At 41.3% G+C, this 20,285-nt stretch overlaps 1 protein-coding gene across 1 annotated transcript in view; it reads left to right on the plus strand.

Annotated features, from left to right (window-relative positions):
• UROC1 (urocanate hydratase 1) overlaps positions 1-20,285 on the plus strand; it is a 35,883-nt gene continuing 15,598 nt past the window's right edge. Inside the window, exons 1-13 of the mRNA XM_054281088.1 lie at positions 1-126; positions 6,244-6,374; positions 8,927-9,020; positions 9,462-9,521; positions 12,324-12,452; positions 13,129-13,190; positions 14,101-14,167; positions 14,724-14,867; positions 17,464-17,552; positions 18,020-18,082; positions 18,299-18,478; positions 18,986-19,083; positions 19,345-19,417. Coding sequence (XP_054137063.1) covers positions 1-126; positions 6,244-6,374; positions 8,927-9,020; positions 9,462-9,521; positions 12,324-12,452; positions 13,129-13,190; positions 14,101-14,167; positions 14,724-14,867; positions 17,464-17,552; positions 18,020-18,082; positions 18,299-18,478; positions 18,986-19,083; positions 19,345-19,417 — 1,316 coding nt within the window. The remainder of the gene's footprint in view (positions 127-6,243; positions 6,375-8,926; positions 9,021-9,461; positions 9,522-12,323; positions 12,453-13,128; positions 13,191-14,100; positions 14,168-14,723; positions 14,868-17,463; positions 17,553-18,019; positions 18,083-18,298; positions 18,479-18,985; positions 19,084-19,344; positions 19,418-20,285) is intronic.

Genomic DNA, 20,285 nt, shown 5'->3' on the forward strand with positions numbered 1-20,285 from the left:
ATGACCAGCCTGAAGGAAATCTGTCGTGGCCTCCCTCTAAACCCCCTGCCTGAAAACAAAGGTCGGAGAAAAGGAATACCCCATGCACCCGTGAGAACACCCAATCTCACTGCCCAGGAGAAAAAGGTAACATGGCCTTTCACAGGGCCTCATTTCTCTTCCTTTCAGATAAAGGCAGCTTGGGGCAGCAAATTGCCTCAAATAGTTTTCTGAATGGGAAGCTAACTTTTGTGTCAAATGTATTTCCTTGGTGTTATAATTCACTCTGTAATGGGACAAAGGACTGGAAGCCCTTCTGCTCGCTTCCTTCCTTCCTCCTCCAGAATAACAGGGTTGATATGAGGGAGATTTTCTGCACAGCACCTTCCATGACTTTAAATGGCTAAACAAGAAGCATTAGACTTCAATGCTGTCAATCCAGCATCGTTTCTCAGAGGTGAAATTTAGAATGCTGTTGTAAAACCATTGCATGTGTATGTGAGTGAAAGCTAACCCCTCCAAGACAATAAACATCAAAGGTGATGAATCAGCATCATGGTAGCAGCCACACATATTTGCATAAAAACCCCAAAGATGATTTATTTTATACAGAAGTCTGAGCATGAGTTTCAGGTGAGTTTGTAGGGAGTTAATGATTTGTCTTTAGTTGCGTAATTATTTTCCTTTCTCTTTTTGTTTAAATAGTCTTCGTACACACCAAAATAATCATTGCACTATTTCATGCTCAAGACTAAAAAAATCAGCAGCAGAAAATAATGGTCAATGGGTGGAGATGCTTAGGAATTTGTGTGGGAGAGGACAAGGTGGGTTCCTGAGCTTGGAAATCTGTGCTTCATCACATGTAACATCACTTACACTGAAACATTCTGCTCAGAGCACACAAGTTGCCTCCCCAATAACAACTTGCACACAACTTCCTTGCCTTCGTGGGAGTTCCCCACTGGCATCAGCAGTCAAATTCTTTCAAAGTCACTTCCACAAACAGAGGAGAGTCCAGGCAAAGGGTAGAAAGAGGAACAGCTGTGAGATATCGAAAAAGGATTTACTTCAATGTCAGGAGCATTCATGGCTGAGGCATCCTGCCTGTGCCTGAGACAGCTCAGTCCCATGGAAATGTGGTTACTAAGTGTGCAGAACGGCTGTGGTGATGGCTGTGAAGATGAAGGAGTGGGGAGTGAGTTTCACTGAATGTCAGAACATTGCCAATCATCTCTGTTTTATTCCTTGCCTTTCCTAAATCCCCTTTCCCCAGAAGTCTGATGTAGCAGAAAGGGTCCCAGTTTCAGGAGATGATGTCTCTCAAGAGGATACCAAACCTTGCCCTCTAACCTGTGGAGGGGAAGGCAATGACAAGGTCTTCCCTCCCTCTATAGAAACTGGAATAATTTCCTGCCTCCTTTACGGTTTGGAGCAGTAGACTGGTTTTCTGCCCCCAGCTGACTGTGTAACATCCATCTCTCATCTCTCCATTTTACCTACTGCACATGATAAGAGGTCATGCTAGTTGGGCATTTCATTAGACTATTAGAGGTTTTAAAGCTTCCTTTATTATTTACTTTATGGTTAGTCCTCCACCTTAAACTCTTAAGAGAATTAGAGACTCAGCTGGTATTTTTTTCATATCTGAAAAGTCAAATCTCTTTTTTTTTAAAAAGTGTTCCATGCTTAGAAAAGCATGTAGATGGAAGATTGTCTGTCTATAAGGTTTTTTTAAGTTATCTTGAGACAGGCTTCCAGATGTTGTTGACAGTGTGTAATGCTGAACATATTATAAGACTTGTCTTTATATATGGCTTCATGTTCACTTTCTAATTGAAATATTCAGGGGAAGCTTTGACAGAAGTGAAGTTAATAATGCTCTGGTGATTTCCTCTGGATTTCTTCATCTTTTCATATGCCTTCATTCCAGTTTTACTTCTTGTTACAATAATAAACCTTACCACTGCCAATGTTTTATTTTCTTGGGCCTCCTTTTGTGGTTATAACAGAAATCCTGTAAGTGAGATTTATAAAGAACTGTGTGTTTTGGGACTTGCTGAAGAAGTATCTAATTCTTCCTATCATACCAGCTTTAATCTTCTTGGATAAATTGAGCCATATCTCAGAACTGATTCTGATTATATGTTTCCTGAATTCTCTTCCTTCAGCATTCTTTGCCTGAGGCCTGAAACAGCCACATCCTCTCTTTTTCCCTCCCTCCACAGCTCAGGAAACCCTAGCTTTCTGTTTCTCAGCATCTGTATCTTTATGTAAACATGCCTCAAAGAAACTACCCTTAAAATCTAGGTGTGGTGTTTGCTTTGCAGGACAAGGGTGTTGCATGCTTTGTATTCACTGATGTTCCAATAAAGCTGGAGCAAATTGGGAGCAATGGGCACTTCTCTGTGTTGCTAGGGATCAGGAAAAATGGGATGGCTTTATCCAGACAAGAATTCCCTTATCGATCTCAGAGCCAAGTCATGCTACAGTCCTCCTGCTGATCCCCCCAGCAGGATCCTCTCTGCCCTGATTGCAGGATCCTGTGTTTCTGGGGCAGCATGAGGTCAGTAATGGCCTTGATGGCCCTGATGAGCCTCTCCTGAGGCCTCCTCCCACACCTTCTGCCCATAGGCTCAGGGGCTCCATTTAGGCTGAGGCCTGGGAGGCAGTCTCAGCTATGCTGGAGATGTCTTTGGTTTGGTTCAGGGTGTCCCTGTACTCAGCCATGGCCCTCCTGGGTCTGCTCTTCCTCCTGTGGGCTGACACCCCACCCTGAACCTCTCTGTGCTCCATCTCTCCATGGTGACATCACCAGACCTGGTCCTGCCTTGCATTTCCAGCTTGGTCCTGGGCCTGCAGGTCAGCCTGCTCTTGCCTGATGGCCAGCAGTGCTGGTGGGCCCTGGCTGCCATCCCTGGGCTGCTCTGCTCTGCTCTCCTCCCTCAGGTAGCACAAGGTGGGTGAGTTGTCTGCCCTGGCTGTGCTGGCTCTGCTTGGGGAGCAGCTGGGGCCTCCTGCTTGGGCATATCTTGGGATGAGGAGCTGGAAACCAGAGCCTGAAACCTCATCCAGCACCTGAAGCTGTTCTTCAGCCTTCTGGTGGAGAAATGGAATGTCTGACCTTTAGGATTTCTTTGCACAGCCAGAACTGAGGCTGCTTCAGTGAGTTTATCTGTGATTTGGGCAGGCTGATGTATTAGCTCCTGTTTTGGGACATCTGGGGGATAAAGAACGTGGTTAAACTTTCACATCCATTTATGGCAATGACCTGTAAGAAATCTCCACGTTTACTTCCCAGCTGAGCTGATTGAAACTGGGACCTATCAGGCAGAGTGATAAAATACACAATCTTACTTGCTGCTAGAGAATAGTGCCACCCAAGGTCCTGGGTCTGGATGTCACCAGGCAGAGGATTACAGGTGGGAGGGAAGCACTATCCCCACTGGAAAAGGGGCAGAACTAAGGATGAAATTGTGGAGTTAAACCAGTCACTTCCTCTCCTTGTGCTCCCCTTTCCCTCAGTAAACAGAGACTGCAACCCTGAGTGTCTCAAGGGTCTTAAACTGGAAGTCCTGATGAGCCATTTCAGAAAATGGAAATGAATGACATTCCTTCTGAAGAGGCTTCCTTCTGGCTCCTCAACAAACACCAATTAACAAACAGGCTGGTTTACTTGATTTCTCAAGAGAATACCCCAGCAAAGAAATTCGCAGCTGATTGATTGGATTACATGGGCTGTCTTGATTATATTTTAGCATTGAGAGGTCCAAATCTTGATTAAATAGCAGTAGAATCTTGTTATAATTTAAAAATTCTAGGGACTATATAAAAAAAAGACACCTTAATAGTGATTATAGCTTAAACACAAGAACCAAATGCTAAATCCAGCTGGCAGATTTAAGAGAAAGACTTTTCATTTGCTTACATTGCACAGAGTTGAATTAAATCAGTAACTCAGCAAATTCAGAGCAGATAATTTTCTAAAACAGCCTATGAAACTCAGGATTATAACTGCGAATAATATTTTTGACACCAGTGAACTCTGGACCTGCTTTTTCAGAGGTACTGAGCGTGTGCAGCTTAAGCTTCTGTCAATGGAAGTTATGAAAAGGAAGAACACCTAATTATGAAATGCAAAAAGTATTCTGAATACGATGTGTCAGAGGTAAATAAATCCTTATAAAAGGCTAGGATAATGGCTTTTTATTGTGCTTTAATGAAATATATTGTCTTCCCACAAAAGCATAATGATCAGCCTATTTGAATTTCCTCCTTGAGTGTCTTTCTCAGATTACTCCATTTATTTGTCAATAATGAATATGTAAAATTTTTCCCAATGCACATGGCCATTGCCCTTTCATAAAGCAGTCAGGTTTCATCTAAGCAATTTTGAGCACCCTGGCTCTTTTATTGAGACATTGTTTCACAATACCTTACATTTAAATTCTTCTAATTTTGAGACTACATTTTTTACAGGTAATTCACAGCAATTTATTTCTTTCCAGCATTTCCCTGAAGCTTCTTCTTGCTTTGTCATTTATTCTGCATTGAGACAGCAATCAAATATCACCTTTATTCTGTTCAGTTAAACAAGCCATAGTCTTAATCCTCTTTTATAAGACCTCTATTGTCTGTGCAAGGTGCCTTTCCCACATTTCATGTTACATTCAAGTTCATGTTTCATTAATGTTTGCATCATCAAAATTCAGACTTCTGATAATGTGTAGCATTAATAGGATAGAGGCTCAGTCTAAGTGAATTTGTTTGAAAATCAAAACAGATTTTTCTTGCTTGAATTAAATGGTGAGAAAAAAATATTTGCCCATCAGATTCATTTTAATGCAAATAATATATTGATCAAAGACTGTGGGTGATCCTTGCCACAATGGAAGCCTTGCAGTTCTCTGTAGCTCTCAAAGGCAGCCAAAATACCAATGTGTGCCTCTTCGTTTTGTTTGTTTTAGGGGTGCAGGTGATTTTATTTTTGCTTTAGAAATTTCTCATCTCTAGAACCCCCTGTGATGACTGCTCACCTCTGAGACTGACTTTGGAAATCCCCATGAATTTTGTCATTGTGTGGATATAGGTGGGATGTTTGTGTTTATTAATAGCACACCCTTGAAAATCACTGCTTATCTACCTGGAGAAGAATGAAGTGATATTAGAAGATGGAATTTGAATTTTCTCATCTGGTAAATAGATTTTCCCCCCTCATCATTCTCTGTGTGGAATGGCAATTCTAATTTGTAGAAGCAAACTTGATCTCTATCCTTTCCACAGCCATTAAAAAATCAGCCAAAGGAAGATATGAAATTCCATATGATTTGAGAATCTTTTCATGTAAAAGTCCTTTGGATGGTGTTGCCATTTGCCAGGGAACTTATAAGATCTTTGCATGAAACTGGTTATTTAAAGATGACAAAAATCTTTGTTCTCATTATGGTTTCAATCAAGTGAAACACAGAATACAGAGACATGCCTTAACAGGCTGTTACTAAAGATAATGATTTATTTATGGGTTCTTCCATGCAAAAGGACATATTGTACTTTGCAAACCATGGCTAATGTCTTTGAAGGCAATAGGGAGTGTGAGCCACGTAGTGTCATCTGCAGGATTTAGCTGAGTGCCTGGTAATCACTTTAGCTAATTTGGAAGTGATACATCTAACATCAATAAAATAATGGAACCCAACACCCTCTGCAATACATTAGGATGCTAAATGGAATGAATCTGCAATAAAACTTAGCCCAGGAACATCTTCATCTGGGAGTATGTCACATAACTCTGGGCTAAGGTCCTGTTTTGAATGGAAAGTACTGTAGGATCTTCAGTGTGTTGGAGTTTAGGGATTTAGTTTTAAGGATTTCTGAACAATGTTTGCTTGGTATTCCAGTGCCACGGCACTGTGAGAGAGAGTTTGTCTGTGATAATAATATATTATATATGGATAAGATTGAGCACTACTCACAAAATCCCCAAGGTCTCTCCATGCAGGTTTGGGGAGGCAGGTGGGAAGGGGATGGTCACACATTTACCCTAATTGAACCTACCAGGAAAGAGGCAGGTAGAAGCACTTCAATAGGGAAGCAGGACTGAAGCTCCCCTGGTGTGAGCTTAGCCTTTTGCATTGCATTGTCCTTGCAACAGCTTAGGCAGGCTTCCAGCTGGGTCTGGTTAAAGTTCAGGGCCACCCACTTACCTCCATTTCTCTTATACCTCTGGTTTTCTCCCTTGTTTTTTTGTGTGTGTGTGTTTTTTGGCAGCTGGCCCTGCGCAATGCCTTGCGATATTTCCCACCTGAAATCCAGAAGAAGCTGGCGCCGGAATTTGCTGAGGAGCTCAGGCTGTATGGCCACATCTACATGTACAGGTTCTGCCCAGATATTGAGATGAGGTAAGGATGGTTCACATTGTATTCAGCTGCCATTTGCTTGCCAGCCTTCACCAGTGGAACTGACCTTTAGAGTGGCCTTGATGCATCCTAATTTACCTCTTGTAGAAGTTTTCATAATGTAATAATGAAGCTTATCTTCTGATAATTTGGATATTCTGTGTACTGCAGTGATTTCGTTTCCAGGGAGGGTTACTGTGTGTTTTGGGATGCTCCATGGGACAGAGAGGGAAGCAGAGTGTTCCCCTCTGGATAGGCTGTGGTGGGTCTGGGCAGTGTCACTGCTGGAGAGCTCAGTCAGCACAAAGGACTGAGCCTGGCTCTCTGTGTGGCAACCCAGCTTTGCCCCACACAGGGATCCCAAACGCTCTGCCCCATGGCAGGGCTTGGTTTCCAGGGGCCAGTCATTACTCAGAGACCTCCAATGACAACCTTGACAGCAAACTTGAATAGTTCTGAGCTGGTGCCAGTCCCAGCTGAACCAAGAAGTGAGACCAGGTGAGTGGCTGGTTGGTTGAGCATGCTGTCAGAGCAGAGGAAGCTCTCTGGGCTTGAAAAGGAAGGCAGTGCATTTTTTCCATTGGGACCTTTAGGTGACCCTGGTGTGTAATAAGCTGTGCCTGTTGGTCTTGGACCATCACTTCATTCTAGGGCTGCTGGGTCTAATGTTTGTGAAGCAGAACAGATTTAGTGAGGGCTGCCAGGGGCTAGCTGCTTTTTTTAGACTGATAGATTCCTTTTTGCATCAGCAGGGGCCTGGTTAATGTCCATAGAGAAATCTGAGTAAAGCAATAGAAAGCACTCTGATTTCCACAGACAACCATGTTTCTATGCTGTTCATTTTAGCCTGGGGTGAGCTCTTGCAGAATAGCTAAGGAGTGGAGAAATAGAAGACTATCTGAAAGTTTTTGCAGGGCTAGACTTCAGAGGACCCTGTACTAAACTACAGATGGTGACACCTTCCGAGTAGACTTGGATGAAACAGTCCAGCAGCTTGTTTCCATCACTGGCATCACTGATCCTTTGACAACTTCAAGTATTTTTTTATTTTGTGATCATTTCATTGATTGTTTTCTAATAGATTGTTGTAGTCTCACTATGAGAAAATGCCTTTTGATCTCTGTAGTCTGAAAGTATTTGATTTTGTTTTGTATGTCCCAGGGACCATGGCTCCATTTAAGTCATGTTCCTATGCCAGAGCACTCAACTGATGTTGGGTTTCTTATGCTCTGAGCAATATTATGTGTAAATATCTCCTCTTGATGAATTGGTATCATTCCACAGAAATGCTCTTTTATCAAGTTTAGAACAGCAGAAATCTTTAATAAAAAAAGCATTGTGGAAAAACTCAAAGGCTTTCCCTCCTGGTTTGGCAGTGACTACAAGGCATTTGTTTTAGTACCCTGATGTAAAAAGCCAGGATAAAGTGCATGGGATCATGGGAGGAGCCCATTTGCTGAATCTGTGGAATATGCATTCCAGATCTTGGCTCATGAGCTGGACAGTGGATGCCCAAATATTTTTGTCATTGGCACACTTCAGCCTGACCTTTCCAGTGTAACTTTCCCTGCACAAAGCAAGGGTCCAGCCATTGAAGATCCAAGGTCCAATAAAAGGAAGATAATTTAGAAACCATGACAAAAGATCCTGTCCCTCTTTAGGAATTTTCAGCCTTGCTAATGGTGGTGTTGCTTACAGAAAAGGAAGGACTAAAACTCTTGATCAGGGGTTCTACTTCCTTCAGGTGTCATTCCTTAGAGGCCTCAGCACAGTTGTACTAAAACTTGTGCAGACACAGCAGAGGAACTGTCCCTGCCCTAAACAGCTACAGCATAAATCCAAGAGTAGGAGTTTTAGAGCAATTTTATACACAAACAGATGGAGGAGGAGAAGATAACAATGACATGACCACAGCAGGTGCATTAAGGACATCAGTGCCAGGCCACCTGAGCTGGGGTAACTCTGAGGCTGTTTCCCATGCCTCACCTCTCAGCTTGTGGATGAAGTGCATTTTAGTGAAAAGGTCCATATTTCTCCTAACTAGTTCAGTTTTTGAGAGTTTCTTGGAGTCTGAAACTCAAGCTGAGTGGGTTTTTTTCTTAGATACAATCTTAAATAGCAAGGGTGGATGAGCCTGAAGGCAACTTCCAGTGGTGCTGCTTTCCTTGGCAGTGCAGGGCTTGGCTGCTTGGCCTGGCAGCTGTTGCAGAGGCCACTTCCACTACCCCTGAAAAAAATTCAGTTAAAGGGAATGGGCATTCTTCGTCACCACATTAATCAATTGTGATTAAATAATTCAGCAAATGATAAGCTTAATGCAATTTATTGGTTTTGCTTAGTTCTGATAATAGTTAAAACCTGATTTGCCTGTTAAGGTCCATATGTAACTTCATATCTGTGCATTTTTTCTTTACTCTTCCCCCCTGAATAAAAGCCTGCAACCCAGACAAGTCTGAGTATCCTTGGCATGCAGAGATATTTGAGTGGGGTGTGTTGTTCTGGTTGCTGTTGTGAACTGGAGTTTTTCTTCTAAATTTTTGTGCCTGCCCTTTTAGAGCTTACCCCATAGGAGAATACCCTTGCAAGACCAAATCAGCTGCTGCCATCATGCTGATGATCATGAATAACCTGGATCCCTCTGTGGCTCAGGTAAGATACAGTAACAGGAATCTGGATTCACAGGCAGCAGAAAATGGGCAAAATATTTCCTGTATGTGTTCTCACATAAATACTGAAAAATTTACATATACAGGCACTGTATACAGGAGCTTGGTCACTGCCTGAGAGATACAGCTCAGGTCTTGGCACATTGCTTCTACAATTTATGTTGAAAAATTAGTGCTGATGCTTCCTGTATCTTTGGAAGCTCATTCCAGTGACAGTGTTACAGTAACAAACACTTAATTTTGAAAAATAACATTTTTTATTCTTACCACTTTTACAATGTTAATTCCTGATTTCAAGAACATAGAGATTTTTGATGCAATAACCTCTAGAAAAGATTTATTACTGGGTTGGCAAAAATAGCTCAGAGATACAGTAAAAGGTTTGAGAAAAGTGCTTGCCTTAATGTTGAATTGCCTTTTTTAGTTTCCTCAGGAGCTGGTCACTTATGGAGGAAATGGGCAGGTCTTCAGCAACTGGGCACAGGTAGGACAATGCTGGGTTTGCAATTCACAGAGCCAGTTCCACCCTCCCCCACACACATTCTGCTCAGGCAGCTTGGGATCATTCTTGGCAGTTGTTGCCTTAAAATACTCCAAAACATCCTGTTTGGAAAGGGGAATGCTCAGTTATGAACTGTGTAGATGGAGGGAGCTTTATTTAGCAAGGAGAGCACAGACAGCCCAACAGAAATCCAACCATGACACCATAAACACAGAGCTGTGTAGGATGATAAAAGGCCAGTTCTTTGTCTTTCTTTGATGCACATGTACAGGCCTGAGTATTTAGCACAGATAATTTTAGAGTCTAAATCTAGAAAAAAAAAAATGTATCCTCTGTCTTGTGGTACTTTTGCAACATTTTTCACAAGTAGTGGAATAAGAAAAAGGCTTTGATTGAAGAATGTGCCATTCTGAGTCATTTTCCAAGTAAATCAGATTAGCTGTTAACATTTGTTCTAGTTCATGCTGCACTTAACTATGGATATTAACCTTTACCTTCTAAGAAAAAAAGCCTGGTTAAAAGCCTCTCTAAAATCAGAGAATGTTTTAAATTGTGTTTGTATAATCTCTGTTCTCTTATATTAAAAAAGGTCAATAAATAAACTCACTTTATTCTAAGTGTTGCAAAATGCATATGAGAAAACATTTTGAGGAGATCTTTGAAATCAGCAACATATTTAGAGTTCTGTTTGCAATGCAGGTCAGAATCAGCACAGGTAGGAATTTACATCCCCCTAGAGAGCAGCATCGCTCCTGGAGGCTGGGAAGGTCTTGAATTCTGACTGGAATTGGCAAAAGCTGGCCTAGGAAGGCAGCTTCTGTCATAAAGAATCACATATGCACCTTTCTGAGGCTTTATCTGAATCTGGCCTCTTGATTATAAAAGAGCCCAAGCAAAACTAATGTGTGAATGAAGTTCCTAGCTTGGGGAGAGGAATGGATTCCTCAGTTTGCCATGGGGCTGAGTGACCTGGGATTTCTCCCCAGTCTGGGATTTCTCATTTGTGGTTAAAGGAAAATTCATGTTTCAGTTTCCTAATCTGGTAAATTTAATCTGGAAGTTAAATGGAAGCCTTAGGTAGATTTAGAGGCAAAACTGTTCTGCCTTTCTGTTTCAAAGAGAGGCACCATGGCAATGCTCACCATTTCTTTATTCTGTGCCTTAATTAGTAAATGCCAGTTAACTATGGCCTGTTACCTATGAGTGTTACAGCATTTCTGAGGTGAGCAGTGCCAGCAGTTTGTATATTGGCCTTTATTGATCTGACAATCCTTAGGCAGCTGCTGGGCTGCAAGGTGAGGTAGAAGTGCTGCCAAAGTCAGAAATGTTATTTTCTCTTTTTCTCATCCAAGCCAGTCCTATGACTTGTAGTTGTTCCACAGGAGAGAAAACAAAACCTTTTTATTTTTGTTTACTTAGCGTAGCAATCACATGAATGATTCAGTTACCAAAGAACATTTTATTCTGTTTGTGCTTGAAAATAGCACTAAAAAAATTTTAAAATCCTAACATTGCAAAACTCACAGTAAAAAGGTTCAGTTTGGTTTATATCATCCATTCAGACCTGTGCTTTCTTCTGGATAATTTCAAATGAAAGAATTATGTCCAGAGCTAACTTAACAGGTCTTCCTCCTTGCTAGCTATGCCTTTCAATGCCAAAAGACCCATTTATCTTACAGCTTCTAGTTTTATTAGGATGTTTTTCCCAGACTGCTGGGGAGTTGAGAGTTCAGCACCTGTTTGGTCCTATGACATGAATTCAATTATTCAACATTTTTCATAAACTAAACCATAAAAAGCAAGACAGTAACTTGACTCATTCTTTTCAGTTCAACTGAACCTGCAGCTTGGGGAATTGGCTGCATTAGAAGGGACTGGCTTAAAATCTATGCCATTTTTAATTCTGATCACAGCCTCAGAGATGAAGTGCCCGTGCTTAGTTGTCACTGATATTGCTGCCTGTTTGATCAGCAGTTCTGGGCGGGGGGGGGGTTTTCCCCTCAAAATTTTATGTCCCTACAGAAATTCTAGTTTCAAGTAATTATTGAATTCCAAAATTGCACAGGGATGTTTCTCACAGGCCTAGCTGACACATACTAGAGGTACTGTGGAGTTTAATGGCTTTGTCATAGACATGATGGATTGCAGTTCAATTTAAAGCCAAATTAGATGGTCAAAGTGTGCATTTTGGCATTAATCAAGAGTAACTATTGAATTATGCAGACAAGGCTGAAATACATTTGTGTATTCCAGGATGCATCCTGGATTTTCCTCTGTGTTCATAATGAAAGCTGGGTTTTTTTTCCCTTGAGAAGAAAAGCTATTTAATTTTGAAGTGCACATTATAAAAACCATTTATTGCACTAGAACATGCTGAATTTCAGATTAGGATCAACAATAAGCATGAGTGTTTAATCACTTCTATAGGGAAAATTTTGCAGTGTTTGGCTTTGGAAAGATTGCCAGAAAAGTGCCAAATACAAGTGGTTAATCTCAAGATAAAATTAGAGTGGCTTTAAAAGTGAAGGATATCTGGGGTTTGTACTGGAGAAATTATTCTGGAACTTATTCAGACTTGTGTTAGTTGATGATTTGTGTTTCCTGGTGAGTGATATCCCTTAAAGGACTTTATTGAAAGCAAGAATGTGTTGAGAGCTCTGTTATTCCATATGTGAATGCACCTCGTTATCTCTATTGCTGCCTTCACTCTCCAAGATGAGCAGTTTCACAAAAAACAGGAAATGTACCATGCAAAGTTCCTCTCTTCCTTGCTTTTCCTTTCAGTTCTGGTTGGTGATGCAGTATTTGTCAGAGATGACAGAAGAGCAGACACTGGTGATGTACAGTGGGCATCCCCTGGGGCTCTTCCCCAGCCACCAGCGTGCTCCTCGTTTAATCATTACCAATGGCATGGTGGGTATTGGCATCTTGTCTTCTTTTCCCCCATATTCTGTTTCATTTTCAAGTGTTAGCTGAGTTAAAATATGATTTATGCTGTCTGAATTTTACTGCAACACACAGGAGAATCTGGGGTCCAAATTCTGCAGCATTTTTTCCAGCACAGCTGCTGTCACCTCACGGGTGCTGATCTTCAGTGATGGAGGGAACAGCCTCCTCCTCTTTAGAAAACCTCTGTTCTGACTGAGTCTGAGACACTTCCTTGCCCCAAACAGTTCATCTATGCTAACTTTGGGAGGTTTAAAAGCCCTCAGTAAGCAAACATGGTTATTAATCAGAGGCTCAGATATCTGGACTGCTTTGTTTGAAAGGCAGGGTGGCCAAGTGGAAATGCTGGTTCCTTGCCAGTCTCCTGAGCCATTCAATATCCATTCCCCTGCAGGTTGGTTTTGTGGCTGGGGAACTGCTCTCCTTAAAACTTGTGTGGCAATCACAGTGCTAGGAAGACTGGACGTCTTTTTTTCTAATGCTAGAATACATGAAATAAAACACCTGGATTACTCCTCCTGTTTCTAATGTTTTTCTGCTTATGTAATAGCTACAGAAATAGTTAAAGAAATTTAGGCTGTTTAAAAGACCTGCCTAAATCTCTAATTTGCTTATGTGGATTTTATTCTGGTTGTTTTCTTAGGTTATTCCCAACTACTCCTCCAGAGATGAATATGAGAAGATGTTTGCTTTGGGTGTGACAATGTAAGAAGATAGCTCACTATTAAAATCTATCAAATACTTGACTAAAATACAATTCAGACATCAAGCAGTGACTGGTTAAAATTTCCAGTGGCAATGCATTTCAAGTGTGTTGCATGAAGTACTGATGCTGCAAAGCATTAATGCACACTTAAATGGAATTACTTCAGAGTTTGAGTTATGTTCAGCCACATTTATAAGGATGTAATTGAGGTCTGTTAAGAATTAATATTGGGTTTATGTGTGAGACTTGGCTGAACAATAGCCTAAAGACTTAATTATAACCCACTTAAGGCACTTGCTAGTTCTAATTTTCAGTGGTTGTTTTGCAGTCTATGGAAAACACAAGTTATAAAACTTTCTTTCATGCTAAATGAAACTTTGAAGTAGAAAGTGATCATTTTTTAGTGATTTTTATGTACTCTTCTACTGTTGATGAGCACAAGATTATCCTTCTTTTGTGGCCCAAGGAGAGAATAAATTAAAACAGCCAAAGAGCTGTCCCACTTCTCTGGGAATTTAGTACGAATGTGGTCAACCCTTCTGGGTTAAAAGCTTCCACAGTGTTCCTGTGTCTGAGAGGCAGGAGTGCATTGAAACCTAATGACACAGATTCCAGTGAGGTGAAAAAGTGTCCTTTGGTCCCAGTCACTGTTTGAACACCAAGATAAGTTTATACTCGGGTTTTGATCCATGTATTTTTTTGAACTCAATTTATGAGCTAAACACTCTTCCAAAAATATGTTGATGCATTGCTAATGGTAAAATTCTTAAGTTGAGAATTTGGTAACAGAAGACCTTTAACAACAAAGTGAAGCACAGAGGGTTTTGTGTTGTACTGGAAACACAAGTGGCCAAGTGCCACTCCAGGCTGAGCAGTGTGTGGTGTCACTGTGTTCCTTGCTGTGCCCAGGTATGGCCAGATGACTGCAGGGAGCTACTGCTACATTGGGCCTCAGGGAATTGTCCATGGCACCGTGGTAAGGAGCTGGGGAAAGCTCTGGCAGCACTCTTGGAGGAGGATTCCTCCCCTGGTGGCTGGCTGTGGGAGTGGGTTGGATTACTGTGAGAGGAACTTCTGGCTACTAAACAAATTCTCACTGTCCACTCCACAAAAAATTAATTATTTTTCACTTAGATATGTCTTATTCAGAACACAGACTTGAAGGGATTTGCAATCAAGGTCTCAATCTGAGCTCATATTCAGCTACAATATGTGAAGTATGAATTGATATATGTGTTTTATATATGTGTTATATAAAAACATTTTCTTGGCTGTTTTTCCTAGCTGTCCTTTGCAGACACCCTTAAGTCTCTCTATTGCAAGAGCAGCATGTTGGGAACCACTGATTATTTTATTTCATGATGAGAGAAATAAGCATAATGTGGACAGATGGTTCACAACACCATTTTGAAACATATTTCCTTCTTCAAGGATTAAAGTGATGACCCCAGAGTTTCAAAGTCTGTTTGCTGAAGGGACAGAAGCTGCTAAAATGCCAGGGCTGCTGGTGATGCTGTGTTTGTTGTGTGCAGCTCACAGTGCTGAACGCAGGCCGGCGGTACCTGAGGGCAGAGGACCTGTCTGGGAAGGTGTTTGTCACCTCTGGCCTTGGAGGGATGAGTGGGGCCCAGGCCAAGGCTGCAGTCATTGCTGGCTGTGTGGGCATCATTGCAGAGGTGAGAGCAGTGCCACTGTCCTTCTGTCTTCCCATTCTTCTGATCTGACAGATTCCTGAAGTAACCCTGGCAAACCAAACTCAGAAAATAGTCTATTTTCGAAGCTATGTCTCTTTTTTCCATTCCTGAACATTTTTCACTGCTTTTCCACACTCTATTCATTCATTCATTGGATCAGACTGTGAAGATATGGATTTAAAATTGCTTCACAAATGATGCAGAATGATGGTGTCAGAGGAGCCATTTGAACATTTGGAGTGGGAGCTTGGCTTTCTCAGCTAAAGTCATTTATAGCCAGTTAGCTGGGACACCTCTGCTGTGGGCATGTCACATTGCAGTGCAAAGGATAAGAATATCACAATCTGACCTATTTTAGTTACAATTAAACTTCAAAACACAGTGGGTCAGACTGCCCACATCATGTGCAGTAACCCTGGCTGCTCTGGCTGCCTCAGGTCTTTCATGGAAAGCTTGGGCTTCATCAGCTTTACAGTAAGGGTGCAAAGGTGGTTTTGTTAGCACTTGGGTTTGCATCTTTGAGATCTCATCAGGTACTCCCTGCAGATAAAATAAATGTATTCAATTTACTATTGACTAAGTTAATAACAAATAAATTATCTTTATTCAGACTTTTGTCATCCTGGTTTTTCAAATGCTGGAATACAAAGGCAAGATTTCAGTGAATGCCATTCACAGCCATCCTTTGTCCTTTTCATCTCTATGGCTGCAGATGATTTTGTTCAGGAGACTGAATTTTGCCTGGTTTTTATCTCCTGTGAGATGATCCTTGTCGGAAATGAGTCTCAGGAGCACATGTGGATAGCTATATATATGTACATATTATTTATTTAAGGAACTATTTATGCAAATGACATTGAATTGTGCAAGAGATGTGTCAGCCAGGGCTTCCGAAGTCCTGACAGAAGGGATTAGTGCTGCAAGTATTTTACCTCTCCTGCTTGACAGGAAGCTGATTGTAATTTTGTTAAATAATGGTGTGGAGGGCCAGATATCTCCTCTGAGCTGCACTGGGCTCTCTAGGATTACACTGGAGGCAGCATTAGCTCATCCTATCCACGCAATTTTTAAATTACTGAGATGCTGATCCAAAAATGAGCATATTTTTGAAAGTGTAGTTCAAAGGAAGTGAGTTTTCTTGATCCTACCAGTCTGTGAAAGACTAGGAATGTCAGAAGGAACTAAAGTAAAATATTTAGGATGTGGTAGCATTTAAATAGATCTGATCTGTATTATGTGGGGATTTAAATGAACCCAATTCCTGTAATTCATACAGACCACTTAATATTTTTCCTCCTGTGCTGATTTAAATATCTCAGAAGAAGCTGTCCCCCATAGCATCTGACTTTATTGAATAATTCCATTGGCAGTGACACTGTTATTATCATAATCTGGGGTTTGGGAAGGATAGTCTTCATTACTGATGTGAAAAATGATGGATGGTGTCCCATACTAAGAATAATTGGGAAAGAAAAGGTTTCCTGGTGTTCAAGCAACTCCTGAATACAGAATTTATTTAATTTACATATAAATACCTTCTTAATGAGAAAGAATTAAAATTATGAGGGAAGATTATAGAGAAGTGAAAAAATGCTTTAATGAAATACTAGAAGATGCTCAGGTCATGTGTTCTCGTGCACACACATCACTGGGGGGGGATTTAAATCTGTTGCTACCACAGAATATGGTTTAAATTAATTTTGCCTTTTGCCTTATGCCACTGATAGCTCATTATAAATGTATTAATGATGTGCAAGCTTGTATATTGAAGCCTCCATCGTTTGTCCATCCATTTATATTTTTATCCAGCTGTCCCTTAGGCATGTACACACTGGCACACACAGGAGCTGAGCCCTGGAGAGAGCACAGATTTGGGATTGAGCTTGTTTGGAACTTCAAAGTTCAAGCAAGAGGGAATTAAAGACACAGTTTTGTTTTGCTCTGTGCTATTTTTCAGCAGCATTAGGCAGCTGGGACAGGAAAATGCTTTCCTCTTTTCTTTCCATATTTGGTTGAGGTTTTCAACCAGCAGTCCAAGAACAAAAGTGAGGGTTAATTTTATTCAGCAAACCATAGCTTCATCTTGGGCAGCCTGGCAGCAATTTCTCTTTGGCCTGACCAATGAAAATAGTTTCTTAATTATTAAAAAATATTATTTACACAAAAAATAGCCAGAGTTTAAAAATAAATTTGAAACATTTTTGCCTTTTAACATAATCGTGAAAAGAAACAATAGAAATACTTAATACTTATATTAGCTCTTATACAATTTCAATGATAAATTTAGATTCATAAAATATTTTGGGAAGTGATGTATCAAAAAATTCTATTTCTTGCTTTGAGCCTGGAGTGAAAGAGAACAGAAAGCTTAAAAAAATCAGAGGTGAAAAATAAGCATTTGAACAATAGTTATATATATAATCTGTATCTTTACTATATATATGTATAACTCTAGGTAATAGTAGGGCTATTACCTTTATTTTTTGTTACTTTTTTCTGCAGGATCATTGAAGAACTAAAGGTAAAAATGACTGCATGGGGGAAACAGGAGTTTTAAGGTCTCTGCTGTTTCTCTTAGGTTGATGAAGCAGCACTTCTGAAACGCCACAAGCAGGGGTGGCTGATGGAGATCTCTAACAACCTGGACCACTGCATTGCTCGCCTTAGGTATGGCTTGTAACCCAACTCTGTGAGTTTAGCTCTGCTTCCTAACCCTGCCCTCACATCTTTCTGCCCTGTGCCATTATAGTCTGCACACAGGAGGGGTTGAGGGGCACCTCTTCTCATTCCAGCTCTGCTTTGGAATGTGCATCCACCTTCCCAAGCTGCAGCAGCCTGTATTAGTGACTACTAATGCTGCTCATCATTTGTACATGTTAAACGTGTCTTCGTTTAGTTTCATGAATATGCATGGAGCAATTACAACTAATGTTACACTTGCAGCATCACTCAAGCTTCGTGGAATCCGTGATTAACTATTATGTAAATGTTGAAAGATGTGTTTCTGAGATAAGTGTTGAAAACAACATACAGCCTTTTTTTTTTTTTTCTGGGTTTGATTCTGTATGTGATTTGTACATTTCAAGATAGAACAAGGTACATTTTCTTCAACCAATCTTTTTATTATTTTCTAGAGAAGCAAGAAAGAATAAAATTGCCCTCAGTTTGGGTTACCATGGGAATGTGGTAGATCTGTGGTGAGTAGTATGAGTGGATAATGAGTGCATTAATGCTCTGGCTCTTTGGTCAAGGTGGAATTAGTTCCCAATCTTGGAAACTATAGTGCTGGGTACATTATAGTGCTGGGTACATCTTGGAAAATGTAGTGCTGGGTACATTACTCTAGATGCTCATGAAAATGTGCTGTCTGAAGGGAGTTCTTCACCCTTGTGTTCATTTTCTGTCCTCCCTAGGGAGAGGTTGGTGCATGAGCTGGACACAACAGGAGAGCTGCTGGTGGACCTGGGCTCTGACCAGACCTCTTGCCACAACCCATTCAACGGGGGGTACTACCCAGTGCAGCTCAGCTTTGAGGAGGGGAAGCAGCTGCTCTCCTCCAACCCAGGGAAGTTCCGGACACTGGTACAAGAGAGGTGAAGGTTTTGATCTCTCATCTTCCTAACCTTTGCATTTAGCTGCTCTTCAAGCCATGCAGTGAGGGGGTACAGCCCACTGCTGGAAAGAAAGGGTAATTTGGGCAGTTTGGGCCAAGGTAGAGGCCAGAACAGTGATGTTCTGTTTTTCAGTTTTTTCTGTGCTTGCTTTGTGAACTACTTAAACTATTCTGCAGTTTTGTGCCAGCTGGTTGTTGTTACCAGCTTCCATCCCCAGAGCTGGCTGTGTTGCTTGGCTGAAAGATGTGAGTGACACCTCTTTGCTATTTAAGTTTTCCCAATGACTGTAAATCCCTTCAGGATTTGGGGATAACAGGTGCTACAGAGACTGAAAGCATTTCAATTGAGGCCCTGTGAGTTTGTCTGAATTTATCTGGGGTCTTTCCATTCCCTCTGTCTCCTCCTACTCCCATGCCTTTGGTTAGTCAATGATATTATCCTTTTTCATATTTTATCAAGAATAACTGTTTTCCTTCTTTATTTCAGTCTGAAGAGGCATGTGGCTGCTATTAACAAACTAGCTGATAAGGGCATGTTTTTCTGGGATTATGGCAATGCTTTTCTCTTGGAAGCTCAGAGAGCTGGTGAGTAGATCCTGGAGTTGTAGATGGAAAGGAGGAGAATCCTACATGCATCTTCCCAGCTGTGTATGTTAAGTAGGACAGGGTTGGCCACTGTAATTTTAATCTTTATTCTTTCTTTCTCTCTTGCTCTTTGAGACCCCTGACCCTCCCTGGCTGAGATACAACCTTCATAGGGTCTTGTGTGCAGTCTGGTTTTCAGTCTGGTTTTGCATTTTATAGTTTTCCTCCATCAAGTGGCTAACTATTACAATTCTTTTATAGGTGCTGATGTTACAAAAAAAGGAGCAAATAAGACAGAATTTCGATATCCTTCCTATGTTCAGCACATCATGGGGTATGTTGGGCAGAGTTGGGAATATGCTGAGTACCTTGTGCCTCCCTCTGTTCAGAGGGAGAGTCCTACAGAGATTAGTGCAAATTGACAGGGATCTGCAATGATAAATGATCAAAAGGAGGCAACAGCAGAAGAAAAATGGCTCTCACAAGTGTTATGCCAGAGTTAGTGTAGGCTAGCCACTGTCAAATCAACACTCTTCACTCCTTTGTGTGAGTAACTGCATTTTGTCTTTGCATGACTTTTCTTTAAGCAGTTCTGCTCAAGAAGAGCCAGGTCACAGCCTCAAACTGTGACTAGAGGCAACTTCACTTCTAGATGCTAAAAGCTGAGGGTTTGTCTCTTCAGAACAGTAGAGATCAATTTCAAATAATCCAAGTCCTGAAGTTAAAAGTATGATGGAAGCAGGACATTCTTCTGCCCGTGTCACCAGCTGTGCCACACTGTACATGCTACTTCTGGAAAACAGCGGAGATCAGGAGATCAGCTGAGGGACTGGATTTGTAACTCATTTTCCTCTGACTCATGCTTAGCTTGCCTATGCCATGTGAATAAGAGCCCGAGCACAGGGTAAGGTCCCAACCAGATTAGATCTTTTCTTCTGGCCCTCAAGTGAAGTGTGTCCCACTATTGTACATAAACAATGTGGACAGCAAAGGAGTCTGGGCTCAGGGACCCGGTCAGAACCTGCCCTTGTCTGACAGTGCAGATGCACTCGGGTTGGCCTGGGTTAAGGACACCCAGACCAGGCAGCAGGGAGAGTATATTTGATGAAACAGAAGGAAAGCTGCAGTTCATCTGATGATGCACTTGATTGAACCGTCCAACATGACTATCAGAATTCTGGCCTGACTATACTTCTATATAC

Source organism: Melozone crissalis, unplaced genomic scaffold (genome assembly GCF_028551555.1).
Source record: "Melozone crissalis strain CALT ecotype California unplaced genomic scaffold, PUWL_Pcris_2 ptg000029l_1, whole genome shotgun sequence".
Classification (NCBI taxonomy): domain Eukaryota; kingdom Metazoa; phylum Chordata; class Aves; order Passeriformes; family Passerellidae; genus Melozone; species Melozone crissalis.